General features: G+C 32.4%; 2 protein-coding genes across 5 annotated transcripts in view; one reads left to right on the top strand and one right to left on the bottom strand.

The window, feature by feature from the left end:
• Positions 1-25,807, top strand: part of LOC142221443 (mitochondrial protein C2orf69 homolog) — a 71,217-nt gene that overhangs the window by 24,344 nt on the left and 21,066 nt on the right. Inside the window, exon 2 of one of the 4 annotated variants that reach the window (XM_075291171.1) lies at positions 14,212-14,251. The exons of 1 other annotated variant lie outside the window; for it this stretch is intronic. In XM_075291171.1, coding sequence (XP_075147286.1) covers positions 14,246-14,251 — 6 coding nt within the window. In that variant the 5' untranslated portion in view covers positions 14,212-14,245. Of the gene's footprint in view, positions 1-14,208; positions 14,252-25,603; positions 25,786-25,807 lie in introns of those variants that run through there. 2 more of the 4 variants (XM_075291172.1, XM_075291170.1) reach the window with 2 other exon arrangements.
• On the bottom strand, positions 11,859-12,662 carry LOC142228630 (uncharacterized). Its single transcript, XM_075299128.1, has one exon. It carries the CDS (start codon positions 12,660-12,662, stop codon positions 11,859-11,861), a length of 804 nt encoding a protein of 267 aa, XP_075155243.1.

Raw genomic sequence — 25,807 nt, 5'->3', positions numbered from 1 at the left:
TTACGATAATTGGGGTTGTCTTTTTTTAATATATTAGTAATGGTGTTTTAAGAGAATGACCTTAAGTGTTAAAAGTTTTATAACGCTCTCGATTTTAATCATACTCATATTTTCAGTCAGGTTCTATAGGTAAATTACTCATAAAATTATTCGTGAGTCACGATGTTTCTCGTGAGTCACGACATTTTTCGTGAGTCACGATATTTTTCGTGAGTCACGACATTTAAAAGATTTTCGTGCGTGAGTACAAATTTTCTTTTCGTGAGCGTGAGTCCTACCAACAAATACGTGCGTGAGTGTGCGTGAATAAGATTTCTCCGTCGTGAGTGTGCGTGAGCGTGCACACCTCTACTATACATATGTTTCATGTACTGAGTTTGGAAAAAAGGAAACGATACTTAACGTAACGTGTTTAGCAAAACCATCAAGCCGTTAACTGGAGAATCTGATTGGGCAATCTGGAAAAGAAAAGTCTAGGAACTTTTAGACTTTTAAGGAGGTGCTCTGGATGTGGTTTCAAGAAAAATCAAAAAGCCAGAACCTTTAAGAGAAGGAGCCTCGGATGCCCATGTAAGAGATTACAACACTAGGTACGCATTTTACAGGAAAACCAACAGTCTTGCCAAAACGCTAATTACAAGCACAATATATGTCAAGATTATGCACAAAGAATCGGCTGCTGATGTTTGGGAAGGATTAAACTAACAATTTGAAGCAACATCCAAGGACCAACTTTTTAAGATGTGCACAGAACTTTTTTCGTTTTTATGGGTAGAGGATTTGGACGTTTCCACACACATTTCGAAACTTAAAAGTTTGTGGACAGAAATTAATGCTGGTTTAGAATTAAAAGGTAATAATTCTGCATGTGCTATCGCCATCCTTTGAAATGTTTAAATCAATTTGGATGATGTTAACTAGAGATGAGGATAAGTCGTTAGAGGAACTTATAATACAGCTTGGTTTATATGAACGGAATTTCAAGAAGACCGAGAATGTTGAAATATTTGGTGGAATATGAAGAAATGGATCAACCTAACTCCATACGTTCTGCAGGAAAAGAATGCTTAAGAGCAATTGGCAAAAGAATGATAGAACTAGTAGCAAAAGTCGATAAAAAGGAAAGAGTTGTAACGCTGAACGAATGGAGAACTTGTAGTACAGGGCCAACGAGAAGTCAATGGGACATTGTACAAGTTACCATTGTCACATACACAGAATATTTCCTTACTTGAGGAGAAATCATTGCTACAGTTATACCATGAACGCTGGGGTCATCAAGATTATCGCCATGTTAAAAAAATAAAACTTCAAAAGGAAATGGGAATTTCAGTGAAGTATTCGGCTGAAAATTGTGAGCCATGTATTTTTGGGAATGCTTCTAGGAAACCTTTTGGAAGACGTGATGAGAGTGAACCTGGAGAAGTAGTATCAACAGACCTATGCGGTCCTTTCCCCCTTTCATTTAAGGGATACCGGAATTTTTTAGTATTTAAAGACCACTATACAAAATATCGATATAGATATTTTTTGAGACAAAAATCTGAAGCCGAAGATTCAATAAAAGAAATGCTGGTGCATGTCAAATGTCAAGGACACCAAGTCATAACGGTGTTCTTGCTCAGCACGGAGTCGATCATAAGTTGACTGCTCCATATACTCCGCAACAAAATGGGTGCGCTGAAAGAGAGAATAGAACAACAGTAGAAATGGCAAGAACATTTAAGTATGCAAATAAAGAAATTCAATTTTCGGAATCTTTATGGAGCGAATTTGTAAAGTCAGCAATTTATATACTAAACAGAACAGAAAAGTCTTTAGAAGCTCATTTAAGTAAATTTGGAAATGGTACGGCAAGAAACCAAGAATTCAATGCACATTCCAAGTCAAAAAAGGAAGAAAATGGACAAAAAAGCTGAAAAGGGATACTTGGTAGGATATGATGGAGACGAACGATATCGTATTTATATTCCAGAGAAAAGAGCCGTCCATGTTTCGAGAGATGTAAAATTTGTGGAGAAAGCAAATAACAATCATATCGTTGAAAAATCTCCATTTAAATTAAGTCAAAATGCTAAAAAGAGTTCTCACACCTTTGATTTGTCAACAATCGAACGTGTAAATGATATCATTCGAGATGACGAAATTCAAAATGATATAAACGAGCAGATTGGTCAAAATATGGGTCTACAAGATGATCAACTAGCAGAAGATTTGCCAAATATAAAAGAACAGAATGTAAGACAACAATCAGTTAAATATTTCAGAAACAAATGCAAATTCTGACAGTTATTTTGAAGGATTCGAAGATGCTTTATCAGGAGGAAACAACATACAAGAATCTGATGGAGAAATTTGCAATTTCAGGCAATTAAGAAATAGAAGAGTATAGAAACCCCAAATTCGTATTCTGAAGCTACAAGATGAGAGCAAAGATCAGAGTGGTTAGCTGCCATGGAAAAGGAAATGAATTCATTAAATGAAAACAAAACGTGGGTGCTTACCGAACTTCCGAGGGGTGCAAAAGTACTTCCATCAAAATGGGTCTACAAAGTAAAAACAACTGCGGATGGCAGTGTGTATAAGTACAAGACAAGGCTTGTTATCAAAGGATATGATCAGAAAAAAGGCCTTGATGAAACTATTTACATGTAGCAGCCTAAAGGATTTGATTATGGGACAAAAAGAATGTGTTCTCTAAAAAGGAGTTTGTATGGACTTAAGCAAGCACCAAGGTGTTGGAATACCAGAATGCGAAATTTTTAAACAAAATTGCAATTTAAGATAAGTTCTGCCGATAGCATTAGAGAGAAACAAGGAATGTAGATGACGGTTTAGTTGCTGCATCTGAACGATTTGAAAATCTTTCTAGATGAGTTGCAAAAATTACGCACAAAGACGCCAATTATTTTCTTGGTTTAGAAATTGAAAAGTCGAATGAATTTGTAAAAATAAGCCAAAAATCATTTGCCAAGAAAATTTTAGAGAAATTTAATTTCTCGGAGTGTAGAGCAGTATCAACACCAATGGAAAATGTAACATCCAATGCAGAAAGTCGAAAATCTGAAAATAATTTTCCATATCGACAAGCAATTGGTGCTATAATGTGTTTAATGTTGGGAACTAGGCCGGATCTGTCTTTTTGAGTAGGTTTCCTCTCAAGGTCTATTGAATCCCATATAATTGAAGACATTCAAAGAATTAAACGAGTTTTTCGTTATATTGTTGGTACACTCGATTATGGAATAACTTACAAAATTAATGGAATAAAGAAATATGAATGCTATAGCGATGCAGATTATGGAGGATGTATGAGTACAGGACGATTAAATAATTACAACAGTGACCCAGTTTTACACATTGATAATACAGCTGCTATCCGATTGTCTCAAAATCCAGAACAAAACATATCTCCTTAAAGCATTTCTTCGATAGGGAAAAAGTAATTGAAGACGATATATTGCTATCTAAAATCTCAACTGAAAATCAAATTGCAGACATGATGACCAAACCGTTACCAAAAATTCGTTTGAACCACTTCATAAATATTCTCAATATTAATCATTTAAACAAGGGGAAGTGTTGAAGTATATGTTTAAATAATCATTATTTGTAAGTAACATATTTTTCATGTAGTGAGTTTTTTCTCACTTCAATAAAAAACTATACAATTCAATAAAAATTGTAATAAAATATGTGAAGACAAAAGTGGATAAAAGTTCCGATATTTTAGCCAGGAATTTAGCCGTTGCAAATAAAGGTAGTAAACGAAAAAAGTTGAAAACGTACAACAAATTATTGCCTTGTCTATAACTTCTGCTTCTTTCTTTGTTTGGTTAAAAATTAATATTTCGGAATGTTTCGTATGTTCTTTCGTAGTATTTTTGATGTTTTGTTGAAATTACACATTTAAGTTGTTTTAACAAATTCAATGATACAAATCTTGTTTAACTTCGAATGACGCTGCGCCCCCAGCGGTCCATTAGATAAATGCTCTAATAGGCATATTATAAAGTAATTTACGAATCTAACACTGGTTTTCTATTCATCATAATATTAATTAATATGTTTTATATGAATTCATTCAATTTCTTTCTGATTTCCCCCATCATTTTTTGCAATTATGACGTATATGCACATCCAAATTTATATTATTCAATTAATGGACCAAAGTTCGGCTCTATGCATTGTATCTTTTATTTTTTTTCCACTGAAAAAACTTGTTGTGAGGCCAAAGATTTCTTTTTCTTAAAACAAGAATGCCAGTGGATACATTTTTCAGTGAAGTCGTTTTGTCATTACGATTAGTCATCCGAATTAAAAATGGATATCATTACATGAAAGAAAATTTTGTTGGATATGGTCAACTTGGCTTTAATTGTTCTGAAAAATTCTTCAAAATCAATTAAATTTGTTGATTTTTTGTGTCTTGGCTATAAAGCCAAAATAAAATAGGTGATGTCTTCCAACACTTCATTTTAAATTTTGCAGCATAATTTGTACTTGAATTCGAGTCTAAATTTTTAAATTTAAAGTCGTTAAAACATTTTTAGAGTATTCGGATAGAGCATAAAGAAAATTGAATAGTCTAAGTGAGCCTGAAATATCAGGCTGCCACTATACTTAACCTAACCTCACATTGGTGAAAAGATAACATCATTGATTCAATTCTATGATTCAAAAACTAATCGATGAAACTATCTATGTAAGCAATATATATGAACTAAAGTACTGCACAAGCATATTTGACTTTTCAAATTTCAAAATGTTCTGAAACATGAATAGGACTTTCAAAACACAGCTATAAGCAAAACTTTCAAACATCAAATAAAACAAATATCAGATCATAACCTACGCCAAAGATTATAGATTTGAGGAAGATGGGAGATTGGCTTGCGTCATACCAAATGTTGCATTTACCAGATTAGTTTAATACATGCTTGTAATCTTTTAGTTGTTTTTAGTTTTTACTTTTTAAATGAAAAATTTAATTTTCTTAATGAAACAATGTTAAATTTTAGGCAACAACAAAAAAATACATTTTCCCCTTTATGGAAATTTATTTCGTGCTCTTAATTTCTTTTTATTTGCATTTTAATGCTATGTCAATACTTGTCATATACGCGTTTGGTTCGAGTATTAAATTAATGTGGTAAATGATTTGATGTGCTCAGTAGTAGAGGTGTGCACGTGACACGAAATTGTCGTGAGTCACGCTCATGGCAACGGTGTGAGTGGGCGTGAGCGTGATTAACAAACCAATATATCGCGCGTGAGTGTGAGTCACGAAAATATTATCTTCGTGAGTGTGCGTGAGTAAAGATTTACACTCACGAAAATAATCCCGCTCACCAACATAACACGCTTAAGAGTTAAATTCATTTACAATTTTAGTGACACCTGGGATGTTAAGAGTGTAATAAAGCTCTCGATTTGAATAATGCTCATGTTTTCAGACACGTTGCTAAGGTAAAGTACTCAAAAAATTGTTCGTGAGTCACGACATTTTTCGTGAGTCAGGGTATTCTTCGTGAGTCACGACATTTTCGTGCGTGAGTGTGCGTGAGTACAAATTTTCTTTTCGTGAGTGTGCGTGAACGTGAGTCCTACCAAACAATATCGAGCGTGAGTAAGATTTTTCCGTCGTGAGTGTGCGTGAGCGTGAGTAAAATATTACTCACGTGCACACCTCTACTCAGTAGCCTCTTCTATAACACTAGGTCACAAATAACAAAATTTTCTCTGTTATTTGTTTCTAGCATACTTTTTCCCATTGATTTTGACCTACTAAACACGAAAATGAGTTTTAAAAAATTTTCTGTCGATTGGTTTTCGAGATCCAAATTTTTGAACTTTTTTTTAATTTTTGGAGGTACACTTACAATTTTGAGCATATCTTTCGTCTTCTTTGACCTATTTGATCCTACTACTACTCAAATTAAAGAAAATTGAGCCGTCTACAACTCATTCTCAGATTTTTTTTGGTAAAGGACCGAAAAGACCAAATCAACGCCAAAAAAATGAGTAGAAACAAAGATATAACTGTACATTTTACGTCAGGTGGAAAACAGCGTTGATGCGTTGATTTGGTCTTTTCGGTCTTTTACCAAAAAAATTTTAAGTCCGCTATTTGTTGTTAGATTTTGTTAAGTAAGGGCTTATTTTCTTTGCTGTTATAACAGCAATTTTGGTTTTTTTACGTATAGCTGAAATTTTTACAAAGAAAATAAGCATAAAATATACAGTTATATCTTTGTTTCTACTCATTTTTTTTTTGGTCTTTTTGGTCTTTTACCAAAAAATTATAGGTCCGCTATTTGTTGTTAGCATCGTGTTTTATATTTTATATGAATTTTTATATAGTTTTTTTCTGCCAAATTTTTACTAAAAAACGCCGTTTTTTAACCTTTTTAAGTCGCCAACATCCAAACTACTTACCCGATTTGAGTTGTAGACGGCTCATTTTTCTTTAATTTGAGTAGTAGTAGGATCAAATAGGTCACAGAAGACGAAAGATATGCTCAAAATTGTAAGTGTACCAACAAAAATTAAAAAAAAGTTCAAAAATCTCGAAAACCAATCGACAGAAAATTTTTTAAAACTCATTTTCGTGTTTAGTAGGTCAAAATCAATGAGAAAAATTATGCTAGAACCAATTCACAAAACGACTGTTGGCTAGTGTAATCTTTGACCTACGCATACTTGGTTGCAAACGAACTATGTTTTGAAGGTTCTATTCGAAACCAAGCATTAAGGTTGCGAGCATTGTAGAACCTGTGCGCATGTTCTAAAGTTCTTGCAACATTTTGTTATGCTTGCAACATCTTCTGAACAGAGCTGAAAGCAAAAAATTAAATGGTGGGGCAGTTGGTGCGTAGTTATTGAAGTATGTGTGTGTGCAAGGAAAGTTTGTAAGCCATGGATTCCCCGAACATAAGTTTTTTTTTGCATTAAAGGCGGTACTAAGTTTACCATTCATTTTGTGATGCCATTTTCTTTCAAGCTATTTTAGATTTTGCAAATAATTTCGTAAGCTTATATTATTTTTGCACTTTTTTTGTTTTCTCTTGTGAAACATAAGCTTAGTACCGCCCGTTTATATATAATGTAATCACTTTTCCTACGTCCATTATTTCAAATCAAAAAAGACAAAACATTTATCTTTTTTAACAACTGATAGTTCTATTAAATGAAACCATGAAATTGTAATTTATTTTCCCTTACTTTAAATGAAATAACTAATAAACGTAAACCGAGAGCTATAATTGATTTTAATTTTATTTATTGTAATTTTTAATTATAATAAATAAATAAAATAAATAAAAAATCTTTTACGTTAAAATTGAAAGTCAATATAATTTATTTTCATTTTCAATCCCAAAAGTTCGACTCTAGAAATAAACAAAAAACAATATGAAATAATAAAAAAAAAAAAAAAAAAAAAAAAACAATACGCAAAGCTAAACCAAGCTTCTATATTGTACAAAAATTATTGAAGTAATTGGTGCTTTAGGCTTCTATATTTCTTTCACAAAATTAAATCACACCACTGTGCTGTGCTGCTTGAGGTTCTGTAGAACAAAGATTATAGATTTGAGGAAGATAGGAAATTGGCTTGCGCCATACCAAATGTTGCATTTACCAGATTAGTTTAATACATGTTTGTAATCTTTTAGTTGTTTTTCGTTTTTATTTTTTAAATGAAACATTTAATTTTCTTAATGAAACAATGTTAAATTTTAGGCAACAACAAAAAAAAATACATTTTATGGAAATTTATTTCGTGCTCTTAATTTGTTTTTATTTGCATTTTAATGCTATGTCAATACCTGTCGTATACGCGTTTGGTTCGAGTATTAAACTAATGTGGTAAATGGTGTGATGTGCTCAGTAGCCAATCTCCTATCTTCCTCTTCTATAATCTTTGCTGTAGAACATGCATAACCCACGCAAAACATTTATAACCCAAGTAGCAACAAATTCTATACAACATGGAATTGATATTTGCTATGCTTGGTGGTTTGGGTTCGAATGCCTTTTTTGTGTTTGTGTTTTAAAGCCATGCTGCCGTCGAACCAAAGATTATAGAAGAGGAAGATAGGAGATTGGCTACTGATCACATCACACCATTTACCACATTAGTTTAATACTCGAACCAAACGCGTATACGACAGGTATTGACATAGCATTAAAATGCAAATAAAAAGAAATTAAGAGCACGAAATAAATTTCCTTAAAGGGGAAATGTTTTTTTTTTGTTGTCTAAAATTTAACATTGTTTCATTAAGAAAATTAAATTTTTCATTTAAAAAATAAAAACGAAAAACAACTAAAAGATTACAAACATGTATTAAACTAATCTGGTAAATGCAACATTTGGTATGACGCAAGCCAATTTCCTATCTTCCACAAATCTATAATCTTTGCGTCGAACGAGGTATTTGTTCGGTTTGTTTAGCGAAGCGCTGATGTTCTGCATGTTCTATAAAAAACCAAGCCATTTGAAATCGCTTTCAAGCATACTTGTGCAGACCTTTAATGTGAACACAATAATATATAATTTTAAAATATTAATTTACTTTACAAATTCCTATTGAATTAGTGTTCATCTTACGAGTGCAGTATTACAATGCTGTAGTTGCTCGTCATAGTTTGATCCATTAACAGGTTGGCTGATAAGTCCCCGGTCTAACAAAGCAAAACACATTTTTTATTTTCAAAATTCGTTTTTATTATTTATTCCAATTTTTTGATACCATTTTGGTAGTACTCCTTCGGTTTTGCCTCAAAATAGGCCTCAGTTTCGGCGATCACCTCTTCATTGCAGCCAAATTTTTTCCCTGCGAGCATCCTTTTGAGGTCTGAGAACAAGAAAAAGTCGCTGGGGGGCAGATCTGGAGCATACCCAGCCAAAACTGTGTAAGCACTAGTTATTCTTTCAGTAATACCGGTAATCAAAAAGTTACTACTTGTAGTATTACCTGGGATTTAAAAATAATAACTTACCTGTGTCGGCAAAAAGTGATTCTTTCTATTAATACCGGTAATCAAAATCATATCTTGAGGTCCGGGTTCGGTTCTACAGTGGGCACCGTTAATAGTAGCGATAAGTAATGCCAAATTACATTTCAGAAAAAAATTGCCAATAAAATATACCTTTGTTTTCTAAAGTTGTATAGTACATAATTTATATTAAAAAATAACATCATTGAATAGATCCATGTCGTGGAGCGTGGTATAGTGTGTTGGATTACAAAACAACAGGGGTGAGTTCGCACTTTTTGGGTATCTTTATGGTAAAGATATTATTTTTGGAGAACTGGTATGCTTGCGAAGAGGTACTTATTTTTCGACTGCTGGTATGCTTGCACGGAAGTACTTTCCTCCAATGTCATGCCGTGTAAAAGTATTATTACTGATATATGTACGAGGAAGTTGTTACCAATTTGGCGCAGGCATACTTGTACTCATACCTGGTAATAGGAGTTTTTGCTGGGTACGGTGGGTGGGGAAGCAATTCGAAGCCCATTTCATGAATTTTTGCCATCGTTCTCAATGACTTGTGGCACGGTGCGTTGTCTTGGTGGAACAACACTTTTTTTCTTCTTCATATAGGGCCGTTTTGCTGCGATTTCGACCTTCAAACGCTCCAATAACGCCATATAATAGTCACTGTTGATGGTTTTTCCCTTCTCAAAATAATCGATAAAAATTATTCCATGCGTATCCCAAAAAACAGAGGACATTACTTTGCCAGCGGACTTTTGAGTCTTTCCACGCTTCGGAGACGGTTCACCGGTCGCTGTCCATTCAGCCGACTGTAGATTGGACTCAGGAGTGTAGTGATGGAGCCTGTTTCATCCATTGTCACATATCGAAGGAAAAACTCAGGTGCATTACGAGTTAACACCGCTCAGAATCATCAACACGTTGTTGTTTTTGGTCAAATGTGAGCTCGCGCGGTACCCATTTTGCACAGAGCTTCCGCATATCCAAATATTGATGAATGATATGACCAACACGTTCCTTTGATATCTTTAAGGCCTCTGCTATCTCGATCTACTTCATTTTGCGGTCATTCAAAATCATTTTGTGGATTTTTTTGATGTTTTCGTCGGCAACCACCTCTTTCGGGCGTCCACTGCGTTCACCCTCCTCCGTGCTCATTTCACCACGCTTCAATTTTGCATACCAATCAATTATTGTTGATTTCCCTGGGGCAGAGTCCGGAAACTCGTTATCAAGCCAAGTTTTTGCTTCCACCGTATTTTTTCCCTTCAGAAAACAGTATTTTATCAAAACACGAAATTCCTTTTTTCCATTTTTTTTTCACAATAATAAAAGTTGCTTCACAAAAGACGCTCTATCTCACAAACTAATTGACTTACAGACGTCAAATTTTGACACGAATCATTTGAAGGTTGGCACTATATAAAAATAATATGCATTTAATACTAGCGACGCCATCTATGTGTCAGACCGGGGACTTATCAGCCAACCTGTTCGAATCGTTGACAGAAGTATTTATTTTCGATATTTGGATAGCTGAGACAATATGTGGTTACTTCTCTAACTTTGGTACATATACGAATAACTGATTACATACTAGGTGCGATTATATGCTTTAAATATACTACTTATTTCCCGGCTGAATGTATGCCTGTAGTGAATAGAGTGATCAAAACCGGTGGACCGGTTTTTCGTTTTGAACCGATTGTCGGTTTAAGGGTGTGAAGATAAAATAGCGATTTAAATTCCCGTTCGGTATATCGTCGAAAAATTTATCCCTAAGAGATAACCGCTAATAAATGTAAAGTCGTATAAAAATGTAAATAAATCGTGAAGTAATGGACATAAGATAGTAAAATAAAAAAAATAAAAACATCTAAGGGGTACCAAAATAAGATTCTTAAATAACTTAAAAAATCTCTTGCACAGTATTTGAGATATAGTGCCATCAGATATCGGCAACATATACACAGTCTTACACAAGTTTACATACGGTTTAAGAAATTGTATTTTCTTTAATTATTAAAATATAATAAAATATGCATATATATGCTTTAGATTTTGTAAATTAATTTGAAGAACAAAGTATTTGTCCATTTTCAAGAAGATGTTTTTATTCTGGATTATAAACAACAACAAGAAACATGTTTAGTTATAAGGTAAAAACCTCAAGGGTATGTAAACTTATGTGAGACTGTGTAGCTCTGATATTGGATCGCCCATATATGGGAAACCATTCTAGAGGAATTGACCAAACAAAATGCCAGTGATAGATATTGGCCTGGGCCAAAAAACAAAATTAAAAAATCAAAAATTTCATGTAGGGTATTCCGGATATAGGCTATATAGCCCCGATATTTGATCGCCTATATCTACGAAACCGTTCTAGAGGAATTGATCAGACAAAATGCCAGTAATAGATATTGGTAACGGCAAAAAATCAAAATAAAAAGTCTATGTACAGTTTTTGAGCTATATTATCGTCAGATATCGGGGCTATATGCCCCGATATTGGATCTCCTATATCTAAGAAACCATTTGAGAGGAATTGACCATTTCATTAACCATTTTCATTATGATTACAGTGAATATTATCTAAAGTGTATATCACCTATAATATCGTTATTTTTATAATTGTCCAAAATTGATTGTTTATTTAAAAAAGTATTTTTTTAGGAGTCAATTATATATTTTTTAGTTGATAGAATATACATCGAATCAATTACAAATTCCTTTTTTTTATCACAAAAAATATTCGTAGCTAACTCGATAAAAAATATTTTTTATTGTCAAGTATTTGGTAGTTCAGTGTCCTACAGTACTCCCCCTCTAGAGGAAGCCTCATACCTTTAGTCTGTGTTATCGTCTACGGACACGTATGCAGGTTTAACTCGATCTAATGAAACCGTTTTGGTTGTAAGATTGAATTTGATTGTCATGTGCTTCGGAGTTCTGTTTAAAACTTGAAAGGGGCCCTCGTACGGTGGTTGCAATGATTTCCGTACCCCATCTTTTCTCACGAAGACGAATTTCGAATTCTGAAGGTCCTTGTGAACAAAAACCGTTTCTTTAGAGTTATATTTAGTATTTTTTGGTTGAAGATTTTCCATGTCCGTTTTCAGTTGCAAAACAAATTCATTTGTTGGTATCTCTTGCCTACTCGGTTGTAAAAATTCTCCAGGTACTTTAATTGAGAGTCCGTAGACCATTTCCGATGGCGTTGATTCTACATCACTCTTTAGACTTGTTCGAATTCCCAGCAGAACGGTCGGTAGAACGTCCATCCATTTTTGAGTGTTATGGCACATGATTGCCGATTTAAGGGTTCTATGGAATCGCTCAACCATTCCATTAGAACAGGGATGATAGTGAGTGGTTCGGATTCGTTCACAACCCAATAGCTTCGTGAGTTCACGGAAGAGCGTTGACTCAAATTGCCTACCTTGATCCTTTTCGGCAATTACAATAAATGATTTTGCGGATTCAGTTTCGATTCCATGTTGGATAAACTGAGCCTCTGCTAGCACAAACCATAGCGTAGCGTTCGACTTCCAGAATTTTGGTAATTTTATTGCATTTGTAGTTGAGGAATTCGCTGTTTGACCTACTGCACCCTCGGTGGGCGCGTCTGCGGATCTTGTTGTTGGCGCCATATTCAAACGTCGGGGTCACCAATTATAATTGTCCAAAATTGATTGTTTATTTAAAAAAGTATTTTTTTAGGAGTCAATTATATATTTTTTAGTTGATAGACATCGAATCAATTACAAATTCCCTTTTTTTATCACAAAAAATATTCGTAGCTAACTCGATAAAAAATATTTTTTATTGTCAAGTATTTGGTAGTTCAGTGTCCTACATTTTCATTGGATATCTGGAGATAATATTGCCTAAAAACAGTACATGAGACTTTTGAATTTCTAATTTTGATTTTTTGAAAATAACTGACGGTGTTTGGCAGTTTTTCCACCACAAAGTTGCTTCTTTTTAAGAAAAACTATTTTTTTGAATGTGTTCCACAAGTTAAATTCGTTCCACATATTTGAATTTTGCTTAGCCAAGACATCAACCGCGAATTTAACTCGAGAATTTATCTTCACACCCTTTGTCGGTTTTGTATAAAATGTTTAATACAACACCCGGTTGTCGGCTTTTTATTTTCAATGTAAGTGAAATAGGAAAGCATCTCGAATGTATTTTCTGTACACTTCCAGAGATATGTCAATGAAATATAAGCAAATCGTGCATATACAATTAGAAGCGTATATTTTGTTAACAAAATCTATGATATTTCTTACGTTATTATTATACGACTTACGGCCATTTTCATGTAGCTCCGTTAGGCTTTAACTGCCAGTTAACAGAAAGTAAATTGCAAATATCTTCTCTCCAGTTAACTTTAACTGAAAAATTTTCGTCAGTTAAGTTCCTAACTAGCATATGGGATATATATGCAAGATGACAGCTTCGTTCATAATACGGTTTAAAAGTTGGTTAGTTAACGGAACACTAACGGAGCTTTATGAAAATGGGGGTTAATATTTTAATGTTTATCTACGGTATTGTTATCGCAATTGCTGCCAATGAATTTAAATTTTACATTAAAACAAAAAAAATTATTCAACATTTTTTCCTTCATTAAGCGTTCTTGCTACGTTTGGGACAACCCGGTTGGACCGGTTATGCCGTTTATTTAATTTTTAAAACACCGCCCACCGGTTTTAAAAAATGGTTCGGTTTTCTAGAACCGAGAAAACCCGACATTCACGGTTTTTTGATCACTCTACTGGTGAAGGACTTTCCTCCTGGACATGCGTATGTAAATATTATGCAGAGCGATTGCAATTAATAAGTGGTTATTCCTTTTTGCGTAGAACTACCCACAAAATTATCGGGTAATGAGAGTTTTTGCTCGGTATATCCTGCAAATACTATAACACAAACATGAAATCCATGTGTTGGAATCTCCAAGAGCATTCCATAGAACATAGATTTCTGGTAGAGTGGAATTTTCTAAATGTTCAAAAAAGAGGTGAAAAGTATGTATATTGCTTAGCATAGCGTTATTCATCCGTCAAACTTATTGAGTAAGATATTTGCAATTTCTGATATTTTATGATTATTTGTTTTTCTCTTTCAAAAATTTTCAATCCATGTGATGTTTTTGGCAAAACCCTTTATGGTGCTCAAATGGGAAAGCAGACGTAGCCCAAAGAGGGAATCCAACGTTGAACATATGAGCGTAAGTGTAACGATCGATGTACATTGTAAGCTATAAAGCGATAGAAATATTAATAAAATGTATGTTCTCAATCGTTGATTTGACTTCCTATTACACGCACATATAATTGTCCTAAATCGCTTGAAAATAGTTTCTCGACTTGAGTGTACATTATTTCATTTTGTAAATTGACATCTTTTATAGACAACATTAAATTTGCATTAAATTTACTTTTGTTATTTTGTAATACTAATTTAAAATTCATTTATCATTTATATAACATGTCCTTTTTTAACCAGACAATAGCCAAACCAAATACAAGATATAAATGTAAAAAAATGTGTTCATATGTAGTTACGAATGAATATGTGAATATACACACGGCTAATAATTAGACCTAACCTATGACTATATGTTGATAGATAATACAAATTAGGTATTTTCGTGAAATGTTAAAACTAGGGCTGTGGAGTCGGAGTCTGAAGATTTTGCTGGAGTCGGAGTCGTAAAAATTTGCTCGACTCTGACTCCGGCTAAACTAAATTTTTTAAAACACTTCACATTTTTGTAACTAAACAAGTTTTTACGCAAATTAGTTTCCATTGCGTTATTCATTCGATCAATGTAAGGTATGACTGTAAATGAAAAGCAACTTCCAATTAAGGAGGTCATTTTATGTTTCCTAGAATGTTAGATTAGCAGATTGGTCGAATCTATCCATTTTAATGTCCACCACCAAAACAATTTATTTGAAATATTTCGAACAATCGATTTTATTTTTTATACCCTAAACTACATAGTGGTCAGTGTATAATAACTTTGATCTGCCAAAAACTTTGCCTACCAGAAATATTGATTTTAGACCCCGATCGACTCAGAATCACCTCCTGAGTCGATCTAGCGCTTGGTGTCCGTCCGTCTGTCAATGTATTTGTTGTTCACAGGATTCCGGTTGCAATTATTAATCGATTTTGATTAAATTTGGTACAGGGTGTTTTTTGGGTACAAGGACGAACGCTATTGAATTTGGAAGAAATCGGATCCAATTTAGATATAGCTCCCTTATATATGTATCGCCCGATTTAGCCAAATTTGGCCATAAAGCCCTTATTTATTAACCGATCTTACTCACAGTTGGCTTGATCCAGTCTGCTAGATTATGTTAGGTTAAGTTAAAGCCCGATTAAGTTTCAGACTCACTTAGACTATTCAGTCCATTGTGATACCACATTTAACTAAAAGTACCTATTACATATGTGCACTTCTAGTTTTAACCACTGAACCTTCTATATTATTTTCTTTTGTTAAACCAACCAGATAGTTCCAAAAACATTAACAGACTGCTTAAGTTAACGTTTTCCAGATCCGCCAGTAATCTAAAACTATATGCCCCTAAAATTCGCTTACGCCTTACACAAAATGCAGTCTGCTATAGTACTGAGTGTGCATAATTTCAAAATCAGTTCAGATTTAGATATAGCTCCCATATATATGTATCGCCCGATTTTAAAGAATTGCACCTAATAACCTTATTTTTGACCATAGAGGCCTCATTTATTAACTGATCGTACTAAAATTTTGCACTGTGGTGTCAATCATACGTGCAAAATGTTATACAAATTGGTTCAGATTTAGATATAGCTCCCATATATATACATCGCTCGATTTTCCCAAATTTGGCCATAATATTCTTATTTATTAACCAATGCTACTCAAGTTTAAAATTTTTATGTATAATCCGATCGTATTTAGACTTACATGTAACTCTTACGTAATAATATTGCCCGATTTTACCGAATTTTGATTTATTACGCACATTAATTGAGCGATTTCCTCTTTTTTTAATAATGGACCCAATATTAGTTTTATACTAACTAATATCAGACATTTCTGCTCAGATTGCGCCAAAACTCCCAAAAAATGTACCCCTTAATTTTCTTAAATATGGAAATGGGGTTTATCGCTCAAACCAATACCAATGTTACCCCACAAATGCTTATCTTTACTAATTCAGTAGGAGTGGTTTAGGGTATGTCGGCCCGCCCGACTTTCTACTTTACTTACTCGTTTTAATTTTATTTTAAGACTATATAACTATAAACATATGTCGAATATTGGCAGACAATTTTTTTCAAAAATGTATTTCTGTAGAAAATTTTGGAAAAATTTTATTTTTATAGAAAATTTTATCAAAATTTTATTTCTATAGAAAATTTTGCACAATTTTATTTACTATATAATTTTTTTTTCAAAATTTTGTTTTTATTTCTATAGAAAATTTTATCAAAATTTTGTTTTTATTTCTATAGAAAATTTTATCAAAATTTTATTTCTATAGAAAATTTTGTCAAAATTTTATTTCTATAGAAAATTTTGTCAACATTTTATTTCTATAGAAATGTTTGTCAAAATTTTATTTCTATAACGAATTTTCTCAAAATTTTATTTGTATAGCAAATTTTCTCAAAATTTTTTTTTCTTACTCATGTTCACTGCTCGAAAACTTGTAAAAATGACTCAAATTTCCTATACCTCCAATACATATATATCGACTGATGAATCATGAATGCATTTTTGCGAAATTGCCTCAAAAATTATAAATAAAATTTTTTAAGGATTTGAGATGGCATCAATAATTTTGGTCCACAATGTGTTGAAGGGTATAATACAATTAGCCCCGTCCGACTTTGAACTTTCTTTACTTGTCTATAAATACATATACTGAAGATTATTGGTAGGTGCTCATATTGTGATGGGTATTTATATCATTATTTTATTTATTAAATGTAGGACCGACATTGCCTCAAATTTAAAATATAGAGTTCAATTGGCATCAAATGTGAAATTAAGATCTTTTATGCACACATAAATAAATACAATAATTTATATCGATCCATTTACGGTACCCCCCACAATAGAACTACAAATTAGTGGTATTAAATGAGATTCACCCCCATTTTCATAAAGCTCCGTTAGTGTTCAGTTAACTAACCAACTTTTAAACCGTATTATAGACGAAGCTGTCATCTTGCCTTTATGTTCCATAGGCCAATTAGGAACTTAACTGACGAAAATTTTTCAGTTAAAATTAACCGGAGAGACGATATTTGCAATTTACTTTCTGTTAACTGGCAGTTAAAGCCTAACGGAGCTACATGAAAATGGCCGTAAGTCGTATAATAATAACGTAAGAAATATCATAGATTTTGTTAACAAAATATACGCTTCTAATTGTATATGCACGATTTGCTTATATTTCATTGACATATCTCTGGAAGTGTACAGAAAATACATTCGAGATGCTTTCCTATTTCACTTACATTGAAAATAAAAAGCCGACAACCGGGTGTTGTATTAAACATTTTATACAAAACCGACAAAGGGTGTGAAGATAAATTCTCGAGTTAAATTCGCGGTTTATGTCTCGGCTAAGCAAAATTCAAATATGTGGAACGAATTTAACTTGTGGAACACATTCAAAAAAATAGTTTTTCTTAAAAAGAAGCAACTTTGTGGTGGAAAAACTGCCAAACACCGTCAGTTATTTTCAAAAAATCAAAATTAGAAATTCAAAAGTCTCATGTACTGTTTTTGAGCAATATTATCTCCAGATATCCAATGAAAATAACGATATTATAGGTGATATACACTTTAGATAATATTCACTGTAATCATAATGAAAATGGTTAATGAAATGGTCAATTCCTCTCAAATGGTTTCTTAGATATAGGAGATCCAATATCGGGGCATATAGCCCCGATATCTGACGATAATATAGCCTAACGAAGCTACATGAAAATGGCCGTTAGTTATATTACCCGGAGTCGAGGCTGATGAAAACTGCTGGAGTCGGTTAAAACTAATTCATACATATTTTAAAACACTAAGTAAAAAAACACATAATATATATGTAATTGTTTATAAAAATTATGAAATTCAAAATAAATAAAAGCTAAATGTGATGATTATAACTAAAATCCTAAAACAAAAAACCTGACGCACATTTAAAAAAAAATGAGATAATAATGAATAAAATGAATAGTGACTCAATTATTGTCAGTGAGAAACTTGGCTAGTTCAAACGATTATTATGAAAATGCATTCAATTTATATATTCCATTTTATATAAAATTAGATCCAATTAAATCTTAAAAAATGAGAACGACCTAAAAAGAGATATAGAATATATAATATATTATCTGAGTAAATCTTGTATCCACATTTTTCTTCATATCTGCTGAAATCAAATGTTCATTTTTGTGATCCTTTTGTATTAACCCTAGCTTAGGCACCAATTTTTTCTACATTATCTCCCAATATTTACAGATCCCAAAAACTCTCATTACCCGGTAAGCTTGTTGGTAAGCCTATTTAAAAATTAATAACCACTTATTAATTGACATCGCTCCGGATTGCATTTACACACGCATGTCCTAGGAGGAAAGTACTTCTCCCCAGGCATACCTTCGGCCAAGAAATAAGTAGTGCTTTTAAAGCATATAATCACCTTATATGTAATCACTTATTCGTAGATATACCAAAGATTGCAAATCTCGAAAATATTGACTTCTCTAGCCGATTACAATGGATCAAAATATGGCGAGTAATGCTGTAATATGAACACTACTTGAATAGAAACGAATATTGCAAAAATAAACAAAAATGTAACAAGTCATCTAAATAAGATTACACGCAAATTAATTTCACACTTAAAATAGAAATAAAAGTGAGTTGTTTAAGGGAGTTTGATTCGTGTTATACCCCAGCAAAAAAAGCGTCGCCAAAAAAAGTAATGAAAATGTTCTTTTTGGATCCGGAAGTGGTGCAAAATTGACGCAGAAGCGATGAATTTAACATGGGCTTGTCATAGGACGGAAGTTCTTCATTTCAACAGCCGTTGCACTGAATTTGCATCACTTCTTTAGATGTGATCCGAATTCAATGTTTTGGATGTAAATTAAAAAATTCTGTTATATTTTGTCAAATAAATAATTTTTATAGTTTTTTATAATTTTTAATGGATTCTAACGCTTGTCGGAAACGTTTGGCCTCAAATATTTTCAAAAATTCACAATTTTTTCAGATTGGATTTAGCATTTTTTTTTGGACAAAATTTAAATGATTTGTACCATTTTATGAATCTCTCTGTTTTTAACCTATTTTAAACAAAAAAAGTTGAAATTACCCATTAAAATTATGAAAATACCAAGTTATAAAAAATTGAATTGAAAGAACTACCCAGGAAGTTGAAATAAAGAACATCATTGGGAGTGCACCTTCTGGAAGTGCTTTTAAAGTTATGCCTTTGGAAGAACTTCCAATTTTTTTTGCTGGGACGTTATAGTAAACCTAATAGACCACATTACGTTCGAAATCGACTAAAGGTGGATTTTAACTCCCTTTTTTATAAGGCAAATGACAGTTGAAATCTAGTTAATGTCAATGGGAATGAGGTATAATAAAGCATTTATTTAAAACATTATATGTTAATGTCATTAAATTAAAACACAATTATTATGAAATATTCGTGAAGAATAATCCTTAACATTTTAAACTTTTTAATGATGCAGTAAATGCATTATTTATTATTGTCATTACAAGTTAGTCATTATAAACCACCGCAATGTAATGCAATGTGTAATGACAGCTTTACTCCTGGTAATGCAAATTGTAATGAGATGTGGTTACCTAGTTTTCGCTGGGATGTAAATATTTTGTTTCCTTTGTTATTTTTGGCTTCGTAACCACAGGCATTTTCTTTGTTTGGCTTCTGATATTCGCTATAGATGACATATTGTTGTTTGTTTACACAGGGTGCCAAAGTTTTACGTGAAATCTTGCATAGAGAGTAGAATTAACATTCTTACTATGCATGCCAAATTTGGTTCAGATTTATATATAGTTCCCATATATATCTTTCACCCGATTTAGACACATATGACCATAATGGCCAAAGTTTTATTCCTATTTACGTGAAACTTTGCAACATTCTAGGAAGCATGCCAATTTGGTTCTGAATTAGTGGCATCAGGTACACGGATGAAAAAGGCTGTTTTTCATATGTTTGGCTATAAACATTATATGTTTGGAACACAAATTTTTAAACACAATATTTTTGAGTGCAAGCATATAATGTTCATAAACTAGCATAACATGTTTGGGACATATATGTTAATATGTTAGAACATATTATGTTTGGGACATAAAATGTTTGTAAATATAATATGCTTGGATGCAAACATATATTAATTTAGAAATAGCCTATAAACATATATGTGTTTAGTAGCTTGGAGCGCTATTTAACAGGGAGCGATATTGAATTAAGTTGGTGGTTGTTGCTTGTTATTACAAAATTAACATTTTATTTTTCCTTGGGCAATTGATCAGCTACTTCTTTGATCCTTACAAACTGTGTGGTCCGCTGTTCGAATCCCCGTCCGGCAAAAGGTAAAATCAAAATAAAAAAAAATCATACAATTGAATAATTTCTTCTACAATGTTTGTATTACAGAAAAAGGTGCTAAGAACTAAAAAATGTCGTGGAAGTGAGAAAGATGTGGGGGAATATACAATTGGGCAGAAACAAAATTTTGAGCATTCAGGTCGAAAACCTATGTTGTTAGCACCTATATTACCTGTTTATTTTCATAATTCATTATGATTGTAAATATGTAAATAAATAAATAAATAAAATTTTGAGCACTATATTGTTTGGGAGAATTTTTTAAGCATATAATATTTTTGGGTGCAAAATGCTTCCAAACATATTATATGTTCACATAATAACATATTGTTTTTTGGAAGACAACATTATTGAATTTGGATGCAAAATACAAAATGTTTGGAACTTAGAGTATCCAAACATATATTGTTTAGACTAATATGCTTTCAAACATATTATATATTGGAAGAGATCAAACATATAAATGTTTGGGCAATACCCAAAAATGTATATGCTTGAAGCAAAATATGTTTGGGAGTATATGTTACAGAAGCGATGTGAGCGTGTAAAGAACCAATTCAAGAAACAAACATATAAAACTTACAAACTCCAAACTTGATTTACCCCTAGCAAAATGGTTGTAAATTCAACCCTATTTTTTATATTTTGGACTTGGAGAAACTGAAGATTCGGGGAAACTTTAGCGTCAATTGAAGACGGGAACATGAATCGAGTAAAAATTGTAAATTATGAACAAAGTCTTACTATGTTTTTAACCCAGTAGTAAGATGGTAAATAAATGTAAGAATTTTAGAATGGCATTAACATGGCATAGCAGTTCTATTAAGCAAACAGTTCCAAAAAGCTTAGTCTATTCTGCATTGAACATTTTCATTTCTCTGCTTGAGTCTGGTTAAAAGATGGCGGTGCGTCTAATGTGTAGCTGCTAATTTATATCGATCGATAATTTTAAAGTAGTGTTTATGGAAATTGAATAACTGTAATAAGACGTAAAGTAACGTTCTTATTAGAAACTGTATATTTTGAGACATGTACAGTACGATTATTACCAAATATTTGGGTCTTCTATCGATATCATAGTCCTTCCTCTAAATGAGGGAAGGCGATTTTTGTTCGCTATCAACTAGAGGTGTGCACGTGAGTAATATTTTACTCAAGCACACTCACGACGGAAATATCTTACTCACGCACACTCACACACGATATTGTTTGGTAGGTCTCATTCTCACGCACACTCACGAAAAGAAAACTTGTACTCACACACACTCACGCACGAAAATGTCGTGACTCACGAAAAATACCGTCACTCACGAAAAATATCGTGACTCACGAATAATTTTATCAGTAATTTACCTGAGGGACGTGTCTGAAATCATGAGCACGATTAAAATGGAGAGCGTTATTAAACTCTTGACATTCTAGGTGTCACTAAAATTGCAAATGAATTTAACTTTTAAGCGTTTTATGTTGGAGAGCGGGATTATTTTCGTGAGCGTAATTCGTTACTCACGCACACTCTCGAAGATATTGTTTTCGTGACTCACGCACGACATTTTGGTTTGTTAATCACGCTCACGCACACCAACTAATCGAGTTTTGATTTTGAGTGAAAATAGATGCAAATCAAGGAATGTTTAGCAAAAATATGAAAAAGTATGTGTAGCATAATTATTTTTAAATTGATATTAAATTGATAAATATATAAGCATATGGACAAAACATTAAATTTAAAGCGTCCATGAAATGAATGAATGCATCTAAAAAGTTATTTATTTACATCGTATTTTAACTTGTTTTTTTCTGCTTCATTTATATTGTTTGCAATAAAAGCAAATATATGGTAGCTTACCAACGAGGTTTAAGTTATTAAGGTTATTAACATTTGTACATGAACACCGTTGGAAAATAACAGAATTTACAGTGTGTTTGCCTGTATCCCTTTATTGTACTTCATTTCTAAATTTTCAAAGGTAGAAAACAAAAATGTTCACGGTTACTTTTCTTTACTATCTCATCTAGATTTTTTGAAGATTTACCAGGAATGTTTTCATTTATAGTTTTGATTATTAAAAAAAAAATACACACATAAAAGGGTCAAAAGAATTACAACCATAAATTGAAATAATAGCAGACAATCTAAAGATGCCAAACGAACATGATCATCATATCATTTACGAATATTTGCGTATGCTACTTTTGGCCAAAACAACGGAAATCTGATAATTCGGATTGGTGTTTGGAAATTATAAAGGTTAATAAAATCTGATTTTTGCGTCAATATGTGACAATGGATGAAACATGGCTCCACCATGGGTACAATCGTGAATATAGTAGCTTGATTTGACCAAATCCTAGTCGAAGTAACTCAAATTATCCTCCAATGTTTACAAACCCAAGCAGAACCCGCATTGCATCCAACATTGGGTCTATGGACAACGCCAACAAAATTACATATTACATTACTTATTAATTTGAAATATTCAACAGTTCGTCAGTGTATTGTTGTTCGCTTCTAGCGAATATTGCATCTAACAACATACGTGTTGTTTTCTATTAATAACAGTACCTATCTTTTAGAGAGACAAGAGACTAAATATACAGTGGTGAGCAAAACAGAGTGCATGTCTACAACTTACGAGTATGCTTATTTTCTCAATAAAAATCGTCTATTGAATGCAATTGCTACAAAATTAATTTCATTTTTACTTTATTTCCTGACAAACAAAACTGTACTTTCAGTTATATACCCATACTACTGCATTTATTAGAATGAAATACAAATAAGTCTGCATCCAGTTTTACTCTTTATGCACAATACATTAAATAAAATGTTTTAGTATTCAGTCAATGGTCCTTTGTTTCTAATTATGGTTTTAACACGTCTTGACATACTCTCACTATACAGAAAAAATATCACCAAAATATTCCCGACTAAAAAGTTGATTGAAGTTGAAAACTTTTTAAATTAAAAAATTAATTGATACCATTAACCTTTTAATCAAACTAGAAACATTAAGTCAATTAAGTTAATGATTGAATTTTTTTTAAATTTTCAATTAAAAGATTAATTGATACAATTAACTTTTTAGTCAAACTCGGAAGAGTAAGACAGTTAAAAAATTATGAAATTTTTTTGTAATTCTTAATTAATTTTTTTTTTGAATTTTAGATTAAAGTAGAAAGGATTAAAAATAATTATAGAAAGTGATTGAAATACAGTGTAGCAATTAAAAATATTGTCGTTTTTAATTAAAAAATTAATTGAATTTGCAATCAACATCAATTAAAAATTTAATTGAATCAATTGAAAAATTAATTGAAATTTGCTAATGAAATCAATTAATTTTTTAATCAAGTATTTTTTTTTTGATGCTCAATTAAAACTTTGATTGATACTATCATTTTCGTGATGAAGACATTTCAATTAAAAAATTAATTGGATCAATTAATTTTGTGATTGAATCAGATTTTTTTTGTGTGTACGTTTTCTTTTATTTCTTTTGGAACATCCGACGAATTGTGCTGAACTTGGCTTTAGATCTCATTGCTATTTGGTGTAATCTCAAGGTCTTTTAACCAGAGACCTTAAATTCACAACGGAAATTTGAAAACATTGCTCCGACAACCATTTCTTTACCATTTTGTAAGTATGCTTGGGTCTTAGGTTAGGTTGGGTACAGTGGTGAACTTCTCTCATCACTGAGTGCTGCCCGATTCTATGACAAGGCATAGCCGAGTCCGAACGGCGTTGCACATTGCAGTGGAATCAATTAGATAAGCTTTGAAACACTCAGAAATGTCACCAGCATTACTGAGGTGGGATAATCCACCGTTGAAAAACTTTTTGGTGTTTGGTCGAAACTGGGTTTGAACCCACGACCCTGTGTATGCAAGGCGGGCATGTGGCTCCCTAAATACCGTCTTGTTGAAAAACTACTTCCTCCTCAAAGTGGGTGCAAACGTTCGCAAACTTGATTGCAAAATATCAAGGTAGTCTCCTTTTTTCACGATTCCTCATCTTAATACTATGTTTACCGGTTTGCTTAACCCTTTCACTACCGAAATAAACCTAATGATAAAAACTTTTATTTTTCTTCTTTTTTTGCTTGTACTAACAGCATGTAGAACAAAAATTGTCATTTTGAAAACCTACCTCAATTGCTTCAAGAGCTATATGAGCTTGTTCTGAAAACTTGATTCTTGAATTGTGACCAAATGGCCTATTGGGCATATAAAGCTTTCAAAGTGTGAGAAAAAATACAAAAAAGAACCCGTAAAAATATCAGCTATAGTTTTTGTATAAATGTCTATTTACTAGAAACATACAGTACAAAAATTGTCTCAAATTTTCGTATTTTTCGTTTCTTGTTAAAGAAGTTTATAAAAATGTATTTTAGACCTCACCAATATGGACAATATTTATAGCTTATTTAGATGAAAGCCTCTACTTTAAAATAACAACTAGAAATCAATCGAAACTAAGTGGGAAAATAGAATTTGGTGTCTTTTTCGAATGTCCTTCTAAGTGGACATCAGTAGTGAAAGGGTTAACGTGGTGTTTTTAGAGATTTTGTCGTTACCAAGTCATTAACAGCAATATTCTGATGTCATTGTCAGTAATGTTATTTTGCATCGGATGGAAAGCGGTTTATTTATGTTTCATCTGACCATATAACTTATTTCCAGTCATCATCGTACAATTTTTGTGAGCCTTACTCGGCATTTTCTATTTAATAAAGATTGCAAAAAGTGAAAACATACACTCGGTTTTGCTCCACACTGTATACTGCGAACCACATGAAAGCCTTCATACCACTCATTTTGTGAGATTTTTTTTAAATATATAAACATGAATATTTCCTCCCAAGCGATTTGAAATTGTGTATTGAGAAAATTCATTTCAGTACCACTCAATATTCGAATTCGTTCACTCGCAAAATATTTAAAACGGAAATCGACGAAGCACATCAACGTACCATAAATACTCTTCAAGTTTTTGTTTGTATATCAACAAAGAGATTTTATTTTTAGAAAAAGCAGAAGGGAAAAGTCGATAATGATGCACATGAGATCAAATACAAAAATAATATTGGTATAAAAATTTTTCTGAAATA

Source organism: Haematobia irritans, chromosome 1 (genome assembly GCF_050003625.1).
Source record: "Haematobia irritans isolate KBUSLIRL chromosome 1, ASM5000362v1, whole genome shotgun sequence".
NCBI lineage: Eukaryota > Metazoa > Arthropoda > Insecta > Diptera > Muscidae > Haematobia > Haematobia irritans.
The sequence above is the reverse complement of the archived record's forward strand: the minus strand, read 5'-3'. Positions and strand labels throughout refer to the sequence as shown.

Coding starts and splice junctions, on each gene's coding strand:
- LOC142228630 (XM_075299128.1), bottom strand. CDS start 12,662: ATGGCGCCAACAACAAGATCCGCAGACGCGCCCACCGAGGGTGCAGTA.